The sequence below is a fragment of the Melanotaenia boesemani genome, chromosome 21 (genome assembly GCF_017639745.1).
Source record: "Melanotaenia boesemani isolate fMelBoe1 chromosome 21, fMelBoe1.pri, whole genome shotgun sequence".
Lineage (NCBI taxonomy): Eukaryota > Metazoa > Chordata > Actinopteri > Atheriniformes > Melanotaeniidae > Melanotaenia > Melanotaenia boesemani.
In genome coordinates this window covers 15,172,171-15,183,093 of record NC_055702.1, presented here as the reverse complement: position 1 = coordinate 15,183,093, position 10,923 = coordinate 15,172,171, and the positions used below count along the sequence as shown (strand labels likewise).

At 37.7% G+C, this 10,923-nt stretch overlaps 2 protein-coding genes across 10 annotated transcripts; both read left to right on the top strand.

The window, feature by feature from the left end:
- Positions 1–1,852, top strand: LOC121633100 (cytochrome c oxidase subunit NDUFA4-like). The gene is made up of 4 exons (XM_041974982.1): positions 1–158; positions 1,094–1,182; positions 1,307–1,367; positions 1,562–1,852. The coding sequence occupies exons 1-4, from the start codon at positions 108–110 to the stop codon at positions 1,616–1,618; spliced, it is 258 nt and encodes an 85-aa protein (XP_041830916.1). The 5' UTR covers positions 1–107; the 3' UTR covers positions 1,619–1,852.
- Positions 1,853–3,489: 1,637 nt separating this feature from the next.
- Positions 3,490–10,753, top strand: cenpt (centromere protein T). 9 transcript variants are annotated; one of them, XM_041972999.1, is made up of 15 exons: positions 3,490–3,817; positions 4,073–4,193; positions 4,271–4,415; positions 4,511–4,604; positions 5,028–5,164; positions 5,307–5,364; positions 5,498–5,634; positions 5,902–6,519; positions 6,553–6,786; positions 6,817–7,104; positions 8,133–8,471; positions 8,551–8,650; positions 8,865–9,026; positions 9,216–9,320; positions 10,239–10,753. In XM_041972999.1, exons 1-15 carry the CDS (start codon positions 3,732–3,734, stop codon positions 10,366–10,368), a joined length of 2,754 nt encoding a protein of 917 aa, XP_041828933.1. In that variant the 5' UTR covers positions 3,490–3,731; the 3' UTR covers positions 10,369–10,753. The 9 variants fall into 9 exon arrangements, with proteins under 9 accessions (XP_041828933.1, XP_041828936.1, XP_041828935.1 ...); XM_041973002.1 differs by having other exon boundaries at positions 5,902–6,585; positions 6,724–6,786; XM_041973001.1 differs by having other exon boundaries at positions 5,902–6,585; positions 6,715–6,786.
- The last annotated feature ends 170 nt before the right edge of the window (positions 10,754–10,923 follow it).

Genomic DNA, 10,923 nt, shown 5'->3' with positions numbered 1-10,923 from the left:
AGTGTGCGTGCTCAGGAAAAAGCTGTAAACTCACTGTAGCTGCAGAGGCGCGTGCATTTCCCGCAGAAATCCGCGTTTAACGGACTCCTGTCAGAAGACCGCCCGCCATGTCGTCCATGTTGGGGGTCGTCGCCAAACAGCTGAAGAACCACCCAGCTGTAAGTCTCCACCGCTGCATTTACAAGATTATCGTGGTCATTTGAAAACAACCCGGTGACATTGAAACGTGTCTTTGAGGAGCGGCGTGAGGACGCTGCGTGGCTGGGCGGCACGCGCGCTCTCGATTATCAAAATTTCCCCTTATTATCTGATGTGTGATCACTTATCAAATAACAAAAGATAAAAAAAAAAGCCATGTTTATTCACGTGTTATTTTCTATGCAAGCGCATCCCCCCCGGGGCCGACCTAAATAATGCAAAATCTAGATGCTACAGCAAAAAAAATTTAATTCCTCAACAGATGTAGTCTCGGCTTGCTCATTAAACGGACCGTAAAAACAATTAAACACGCTAACATTTATATTATATATCATTATATGATTTATATTACCCCCCAGGTAAAAGGCTCGCTTATTTGACCAGGCATCCGCCTTATGACAAGATTATTTTTGGGAGCTTTAAAATATGAGTCACCTGCTCGACTGGGGTATGATTGCCTCATACATGTATTCACTGTAACAATCTTGTTATTGTTGTGATCAAAGAGGAAAAGATCCATTAGGATAATAACAGGCTTCTATATAGGTCGCTGCAGAAAGTATAGAGTCGTTTGGTTTCCATAGTGGCCTGATTGAAATCTATTTATCCAAGGACGACGGGGTGAAACGGTTTGCTTTACGGCAGCGTCCATATTAATGGACCACTGGTATGTTTTTGTCTCTTGCTGGTCAGTGGCTTAGGTTGAAACGTTTTTATGTCATTGTGTTTAATTAACATTGCAGGCTGTTATTTTCACTTATCTTTCAATTTTTTTAACACTTGGACTAGGTTAATGTAAGATTAGTCATATCAAAACAAAAGGTGGCACACAACAAATCAATGATCTAGGTTCTCTTAAAATATAATAAATCCACCTTTATGCTTTACCCACCAGCTAATCCCACTCTTCGTCTTCATCGGTGGTGGGGCAGCAATGAGCATGCTGTACTTGGGAAGACTGGCTCTGAAAAACCCTGACGTCTCGTAAGTTCCACAGAATGATTTATCTTTAAAACCTCAGTGTATGTGTGACTATTTTAAGCGTAAGGCTGGCAAAGTCTTCAGCAATTTTTTGTAACAGTAAAAGTTTCCCTCTTGTTTTCTTCAGATGGGATCGTAAAAACAACCCCGAGCCCTGGAACAAGCTAGAACCAAACCAGCAGTACAAAGTACGATCCCTCTGCACATTCTACAAAAATAACAGGCTTCTGAGCTGTTTATCTTACTACTTTATGTGTCCGATTAAAGCACAAGCCACATCCTTTCTGTTATCTTACCCATACCTCAAAGTCCACATTGATTCCGTCATACATACTGATGGTGTGTATTTTCTCCCCTTGTGTGTGTGTGTTCACATTTCCAGCTTTTCCGAGTGAACATGGACTACTCTAAACTGAAGAAGGACGGGCCAGATTTCTAAGTCAGCATTTCTTCTCTCATCCGTGTTGGAGGCTTTTGCACTTTTTGCCAAATACAAAGACATCCATAAGACTAAATGAAGGTTGATTGTGCTCGTTCACGGTTCATTTCCAGAGTGAAACGGAACAGAATCATCCACTTATAGATCACCATAAATAAAACAGGCTACCACCTGTTTTGTTGAATGTTAAATTTATTTTTTGCTGTGTTGTAAATTATTAAAACAATTACAATCCCTCTTCTCTCTTACTTTCTTCTTTGTTTTGTGCAGTGAGTTGAAAGATCGAAAAACATGTCAAGTTTCATATTTACAAATGCATTCTATGTTTTTAGCCCTATATTAATATAGTTGTAAAAAAAAGCAATACAAGTGGCACTGGTCTGGAGGATAAGTAGTGAATTATCTGAGCAGAAGTGACTCAAAAGCAAAGCTCTAGATATCTGATTGTTAATTTCTTGATAGAAACTAAGTAGAACTACTACATTTTTGTCAGTAATCTAAATGGTCTTAGTCCCACTGATGCTTAAAACTAAGTTTGGAAGATTTTGGAGTGAGGCTTCTGATACCAAGCTGCTCATTGTCAAAGTAAGGTTGTCGGGGCATCTGCTGCAATTCAGTGAAATGATCCATAAAAATCACAGTCATTCAAAGTGGAGCTGTAGCTGTACAATGCTGCCTCTGTGATTGTTTTATATTAAAAAAGTTTGAATATCCCAGAAGAATGTTTGCATTATGAAAGGCTGAAAAAATAAAAAATAATCACTCTTCAAAGCTGGTGGTGCTGTAGGTGGAGACGGGCTTGACCTCTTTAAACAGAAAAAAACAATAAATAATAAAGAGAGCGGTGAGAAATATCTGGCATATCTTTTTCCCATCATGTTCTGCAGTCTTTTAATTATTCTATTCATTATGGAGAGCAGCTTTGGTGCTTTAATTTTCATGTCAGCGACAACACCCATCATTAAATGTCCTCATGACTGGCTGGTTCTGATTTTAATATAACTTAGGCTCTAGATCTGAAACTCAAGCCTTTTTATTTATTCAACAGATATATATATATATATATATATATATATATATATATATATATATATACATATACATATAGATAGATAGATAGTTAGATAGATAGATAGATAGATAGATAGATAGATAGATAGATAGTTAGATAGATAGATAGATAGATAGATAGATAGATAGATAGATAGATAGATAGATAGATAGATAGATAGATAGATAGATAGATAATATTTTACCAAAGTGCAGGGGAGACTCATTTTATTAGGTAAACAATTTACCTGGATCTCCCTGGAGATGAAAGAAATCCCTCTTTAATAGCAGCTATACTAATTATATTAAAATGTAACAGACAAACATATAAAAGCACTCTCTTTTTTGGCAGATTTTATATTTTATATTTATTTTATAATTGAGGGATGTGTTTAATTTAAAAGTAAAAAATTATAGTTTTAATTCTGTGACATTCAAGAGATTTAGATCCTGAATTAAAATACTAACATTAAAAATAACAACACTTGTTTTGTTTTACATGAAGGGCCCATTTGTTTTTCCTTTGTGCCTTAAGCTTTCCTTCTTGTGTTAAAAGTTGCAAGTCTAGAAAAATATGAGTCTGAAAGGATCCAGATGATTAAAACATCAGAGCACTAAAAGTGCAGTCGAATTTCCAGACATTCCAGAAATGTTTATGATAAAAAAAAAATCATCTTTCGTTTTCTGGCAACATCAAGTCCCAGTAAAAGAATATAGGGGACCCTTCGCCGGCTGGTGGCAGTAATGCACCATAACGTTGTTTGTCAACCGCCAATATAAGCCAGAACAAGAATTTCTTTTCTCGCGAGGTTTCACTCAAATATAACGCGGGAAGTGGAAGGAACCAAAACGTTGCAGCAGACAACAGAGAATATTTAGCGGAGGTTATTTATTTATTTTTTAACTTAACTAATAAACTTCTCCGTGATAGATTCACCTTCGGGTTGAAATAGAGCTATAGTGAAAAATCGGCTTCCTCCACTGGCAGGCACGGTTTTCATATTTTAGCATTGGTAGTGTTTTTAAGCTTACTTAAACTAACCAGCTGGCTTGGATTAGCTAAATGGATCTCACGGAGGACTTGACACCTAGAGTCCTGCTGAAACATATTCTCGTCACAGAGCCACCCAGGACCCCTGTCACTCGCAGGTACCTATTTTATCCTTGTAATATATAAACTAAGAGAAATTATTAATATTTCAAGTCATAGATGACAATACGAACAATCTATTTACGTAAACATTCAGCCTTAACCTGATACCGCTGACACTGAATGTGAGTCAATGTAAAGTCTATTCAATGTTTTGGTTTTTAATCATTACACGCGAGTGTAAAGACTCTTCTAAAGTATTCCAAAGACTTCTTGTAAAGTATTGATTTGATGATAAGATGTCTTGACTTCAGTGAGACCAGGGGGCAAAGTTCCAGCGGAGTCCGGCGAAGGAGCCGACAGAGCAATAAAAAAGCTGAGACCCAGACCCCACAAAGCATCCTACGGCGCAGCCTGAGGGAGAAGATTCGTGAGGTAAAAACGAGCAAGATTTGCCAAGGTAAACGTTGATTTGAACTTTTATAAACTCTAACAACTTATTTTCTTCCTAGGATATAACTAGGAAGTCACTTCCTGCTACTAAACGGAGGACTGGCTCAGTCGTGTTCAAGAGGATACAAACGCCCGCTGCAACATCATTGTTTTTGAGTGATGGAGATACTCCCAGGTACCTACTCAGGAACATCTTGCAGACAGGTATGTGCATTAATGTGATTTATTTATTATTATTATTTTGTTTCAAGTGTTTTGAGCTTTTTTTTTAAAAGCATTTTGTTTGTCATATTTTTCAGAGCCTGTGAAGTCACCTGTGGTTCATGAGAAAAGGCCATCTGAACAGCAATATCTGGCATCAGCTGACAAAAATGCTACCAGAACACGTCCCAGGCGAGTTATGATGTAACAAGATGTTTCTGATATTTAACAAAATCAAGTCAATATATTTGAAAGTTAATACTTGTTGTGAGAAATGGATTTTTTTTTTGCTTAGCTTTATATCACATTCTTTAAGATTTATGTATGTGAACAGGCGAACTTATTTAGTGTAAGTCAGCGGTGCTGCCCAAGTCTGGTCCTGAAGATCTACTATCCTGTGACTTTTCGATGCATTCCTTCTCCAACACACCTGAATGAAATGGCTGAATTCCCTCATGCGCATGTAATCCAGCTCTGCAGAGACCTGGCAATGAGACATTTATTTCATTCAAATGTGCTGGAGAAGGGATGCATCTAAAAACTGCAGGATAGTAGCTCTCGAGGACCAGACTTGGGCACTCCTGGTGTAAGATAAAAATTTTTCTTGATTTTCAGTGTTGAGCTGTCAGGGCTGGACCTGCCTGATATAACAATTAGCCATGAAGCAAGCACAGCAAAGGGACTGAGCAGGAAGAGACCACGTCGGAGCTTTAATGTAACGGCTTTTGAAAAACGTCTTAAAGATGGAGATGGTAAGGTTAAATCCAAAATTGATCAGCCCTAATTCATGAAAATAAGGGCATACATTTTCTATGAAGCTTTCTCATTGTAAATTTACATGTATACAGTTGTGTAGGAGCATTTTTCTTTTATGGAGTGTGTATAAACTTGCAGATGCTGAAGAAGAAGCTGATAATTCAACAGACAACCATTCATCACTTTCTGCGTCAAGGTAAACTACATAAAAACCTGATGTTAGTTTTAAAATAATTTTTTGACATGCAAAATAATTATCATCTAACAAACCACTTACAAATGAATAACTACACTTTTTACTCATGTTTTATGTCCAATCTCATTTTCAGCTCCACCTCCTTGACTCTAAAAACACCATTTGTTGATGTTCGGACGGAAAAAAAGGGTTTGCAGAGAAAAATTTCTAACCGCCGAAAAATCACAGAGGAAGAATTTGGAGCTGCTGTGAACAGACGGCAGATGGGAGGTAATTTCCTTTTTTTTTTTTTTTTTTTTTTTTTTAACAACTTTTCCTGCTAGCCAATTGAGGCATAAGAAAATTGACAGATGTAAGGAAGATTAAAATGGTGTCTTTAAACTCGTAGGTTCAGCAATATGCTTTGGTGTATTGTTTTGAGATGACTTTTTATAGTCTCTAAATTAAAAATGGAAAAAAGCTAGTTTCTGGATTGGTGAAGTAAATGGTGCCAATACTTTTACTGCTAATATTTTTTTTCATCTTCCTGTTTCGCAGTGGTAAGCAGCTACAACCAGAAAGAGCGAGATCTCAGTGAGATGACCTACTCTGAGGATTTTAGCCTGGGTCTAAGCAAACTTGAGCCTGATATCACAACTGATATTGTGAACTGTAACACAGCTCTTTATGATCTACCTGATGCCATGACTTCCAACATTTCCATTGTTGCAACTCAAGACAAGCCCACTGTAATGGCGTCTCAGCTTCAGAGAGGGATGCAAGAGATTGAGCAGGAGGAGGAAGTGGAGCTGATGAATGATCAGTATGTTTCTGAAGCCCAGTTGCAGGAAGATGTAGATGAATCTGAACCCCAAAATAAGAAACCTCATGATCAACAAGAAAATGCTGCTGTTACTTCAACATCTGCGGAAGAGGAGGGTTCAGTCAGGTCTCAGACTGTTGACACAGATGTTGGAACTGAGTCTGAGGAAGTTGAAGCGCAAACTGGAGACGAGGCTGCAGCTGACTCTGACTCTGAAGAGGCTGCTGAGGCAAATGATCAGTTTGAGGGAGAACAGGTGGCACTAGACTCTGAAACAGAAGAAGAGGAAGGTTATGCTGCATCTCAAGTGGAAATGGGTAAAGCTGATTCCCAGTCTGACAATGTTGAGGCAGGTTCTCAGTCTGATGAAGAGGAAGTTGTACTGGGCTCTGAGGCCAAAGAGGATGAAGAGGAAGAAGGTGAAGCGGAGTTGCAAAGTGAAGATGTTGCAGCTGATTCCCAGTCTGAGGATGTTGAGGCGGGTTCTCAGTCTGAAGAGGAAGTTGTACTGGGCTCTGAGGCCAAAGAGGATGAAGATGAAGAGGAAGAAGAAGAAGGTGAAGAGGAGTTGCAAAGTGAAGATGTTGCAGCTGATTCCCAGTCTGAAGATGTTGAGGCAGGTTATCAGTCTGAAGAGGAAGTTGTACTGGGCTCTGAGGCCAAAGAGGATGAAGAGGAAGAAGGTGAAGAGGAGTTGCAAAGTGAAGATGTTGCAGCTGATTCCCAGTCTGAGGGTGTGGCAGCTGAGGAAGATGAGGATATAACTGAGTCTCAGAGTGAAGATGATCATCAGGAGGAAAGAGAAGAGGAAGAGCGGGCATCAGAAGAACTGGAACTTGACTTGGAGCACACCAGCCGATGGGCTCGCCGCTCTAAGGGTGCTCTTGTTGTACCCATAACAGAGGCAGGGGAGGAGTTGGCCGAGTCCACTGTGGCAGGTATGGCATGTTCAAATACACATAGGCCAATAATTAATCTTTCAACTTAAACAATTTAATGCCTTTCAAAAGTGAAAAATACCAATGCAAACATTTTCTTTGCTTTTTTTTACTTGGGTAGTAGTTATTAAAACAAAGAATTAATTTAGAAATATATTTTATGTGACATTTTATATAACTGGTTGAGACATCACATCTTGGTAAAAGTGTCATAATTTGCAACAAATCCACAGTTGACATATGAGTAATTGAGATGGCTCAAATGAGACTCAAAATGTGCTTTAATAAATCTTTTAGCAGAATGTGGTATAGGTTGAGAAATTTAATAATGAGGAAAAAAAATTAAAAATAAAAAAAAATGTGCTGAAATTGATACAATAGATGGGTGTCTGTCACTTTATCTTGAAAGCTAGGAAAATAAATGTTTTCTATATAAAAATCAAGTTTCAGTATTTCAGCCCTTCATCACAAAAAAATAAATTTTATTTAAAAACCTTAAATATTACCTTTCAAAACTGTCTCAAAGTGTATATCTTGTCAAACTGTTGCTAAATGAATGAGTGTTCAGTGCTTAGATGGCCCAAATGAAATGAACGTTGTCTGTTTCAAGGCAAAGTCCATAAGACACAACCAGGACATCCCAGATAAATAAGTTGGCTGATGTCAGGCTGGTGTTAAAATATTGGCATTACAGATGTTGGGCTCATATATTTGCATCTCTACTAAAAATCTTCATAACAGGATACCAGAGATGTTTCCTCCAGCCTACGAACCTAAACTATGATTTTATTCAATAACATAAACCACAAAACATTAAATCCTCAAATATTAGGATGAAACAGTATTTCACACTCACAACAGCTTAGATACTACAAACACAATAATCACACCGGGAGCAGATGGTTATATGAGAAACAATTAATACCGGCTAAAATCTGCATCTTGATTTTCGGATTCATTCTAATAATGAGATTCTGGATTTCATGAGTTGCCCTGTTGACAAATAATGTTTATATTGTTGTTTGTAGGAAGGTCTGATTCCAAATCCAAAGCACACATCGGTGTTGAGTTAAACGCCAGCCTTGAAAGGAGAAGCCAGGAGAGCAGTCAGCTTCACTCTGGGAGTCCTGGTGGGGCTGAACCCTCAGTGGACGAGCAGGACCATGTTTCCTGTCCTGAGACCGAGCCAGAAGCTGGAAAAGGGAACTCGTTTAATCTTCTTCAGGTGACTCATGAAATTGAAATCAGCAGACACCTGGATGACCTTTCACCTGAAGGAATCCCTGCTCCGGATTCTGATGAGAAAGACGAAGAGTGGGAGGAAGATGATAACGATGATGTTGATGATGATGGAGAAGAAGGTGAAGGTTGGTCTTTTTAAATGTGCATGTTTTTACTCTTTAAGAAAATTACAGTAAGGATGTGTTTGTTTTCTGGCATCTTCAGAATTCCCCTCCAAAACACCTGCATTTGTCAGAGAGAAAAGGAACTTCTTTCTTCCTGATCCTCAGGCATCACCTTCGGTTTTCAGAGATATTGAGCCTAGGTAAGTTTATCTTTTACTGCACTTCACTAAAATATTTTTACTTAAAAACTGGTCAAACATATTAACGACTATTTAAATGCTAACAGTGTAATAAAACATTTCACCACTGATGTGAAATTGAAATGTTTTTCTGAGTTAAAATAGTAAATGTATTTTGTGTTATGGTAAGTGAGGTGTTTATCACTGATGGTGTCAATGCTTGTCCTGTTTCCTGCAGTACAACTGAAGCTGCAGCTAAACCGAAGCAAGTGAAACAGAGGAAGACGAGGCCATCTATGAAGAAAGCAGTTCTTCCTAAGGCCTACCTTATGAGTGTGTTCAAACACTTTGCCAAAACAAAGGTGTCTGCAGATGTTTTCCCCGTCCTAAATGAAATGTGAGTAACTGAAGGTTGTGTTTGGACAAATTAGTCATTTAACACCAGAGGGCAGCAAAGCCATGTTTTGTTCTTTTGTTTCAAGTTTCAAGCCTGTCTCAGATTTGATCACACACATCTTTGTTTTTAAAAAATGTAGTAAATTCTGTCAATGCTGATTTAATCGATGCACTTCAACATTGTGAACAGAATGGATAAATTTTTGACCCGGATGGCTGATGACTTGGAGACGTATGCCAACCATGCAAAGAGAACAACCATTGATTTTGAAGATGCTAAACTTCTTTTGAAGAGGTGGGTATATGTTGAGTGTGTGAGAGTGTATATCCTGCATTAGGATGACATTAATTCTTGGCTTTATGTTTATATGTTTCTAATGTGATGTCACACTTTCAAAAAAATGTAGGTATGCATGTTTATAAAAAGGATAATGTCCAAAAAAATCAAATTGGTAAATACTGTCATATACTTAATCACTGAAGTAACGCAAATGCTTGAATTAAAGATATAGTATCAATACCTGGCAGATTCTAACATATTTTAGCTCCATCCTTCCATTTTGTGTTAGATAAAATAAATTAGCATTGCAAACCTACAACAGGTGACTCTTAAAATGCTTGAAGTACACCAGTGTGTCATACACTGACACACTGGTGTTGGACAGCATTGTATTATAGCTGACATTTGCCTGCTGCAGCTGGGCTCTGGAAGCAAAGGCAGATACGTCTGGGCAGTAAAACCATCACTGAGGTGAAAAACACCACAAAGCTTAAGTGAACTGCAGAGTCTGATAAATTCTCTGGCAAGCCCTTAAGAACCATCAATTCACTTGACTTATTGTTGGTATAAAATATTGATTAGCTTAAACAAAACCAAGAACCCAATGTGAAGTGTTAAAAGCACAAGTTCAGAAAATCATGGAAGAATCCACTTTAGCTGTTGGTCATTAAGCAGCACATGTTGTCTTGTGGTAGCGACATATACTGCAGTGCTTGAATTAACCAGACCACTAGGTGGCAGGAATGAGCTGCAGGTTTAGTCTGAAGATAGGTGTCTATGACATCAGCGGATCACATTAATTCTTGGATACCCATTTTAAATTCAGCATTAATCAGTGAGAACACAAACCTTCATCAAATCTGAAAAAAAAATGTCTGGCTTTTTGTTTTTTCTTTTCTTTCCTTTTTAATAAATGTTGTGTGTTTTCTGCAGGCAGGGTTATGTAAATGACAAGGTGCCAGTGGAGGTGCTAATTGAAAAATATCTTCGTATGGAGCAGCGAAAGCTCTTAATACCCATTGCAACCAGCGGAAATGTTGTTATTCCAAAAAGGCGAAGGTGAATCCTGTGGACGTAGCTGCAGTTCATCTGTCAGGCTCCTGCTTGTTTCCTTTTACACTGCATCTAGCATTTATATATCTAGCATATAAAGATATTAATCTTGGCATAAAGATTTCTGTATATGTAAATATTTGTCAAGATATTCATGAATATGAATGTGTCTTGTGTATAGGGCCTTTTCTTTTGTCTACATAATGCTGTATAAAAGAAAGATTGCGTGTTCTAGCATTGGATTGTGGCAATATGATATAACATTACCTGAGTAAGTCAAATAATTTTTTTTCCTGTTTTCTCTTTTGTTTATAATATAGAAAAACACATGTATTTGATACTAAAATGTTCTGACTTCTGAAACTAAGGTTTAAATAAAGTCTTTATTTCACACATTTGTGTTTGATTATTATTTTCCTTGTGAGTGATATGTCAATTCATTGTGAAATGTTTGGAAAAAATTTCTCATCAGATTTCTGCTTGACAGTCAAAATGCAGTGGAGTTTAGTTTTTATATGAGGAAAAACTCTGGTATTGTAGGTTAATATGCTGTAGTGAAAACAGT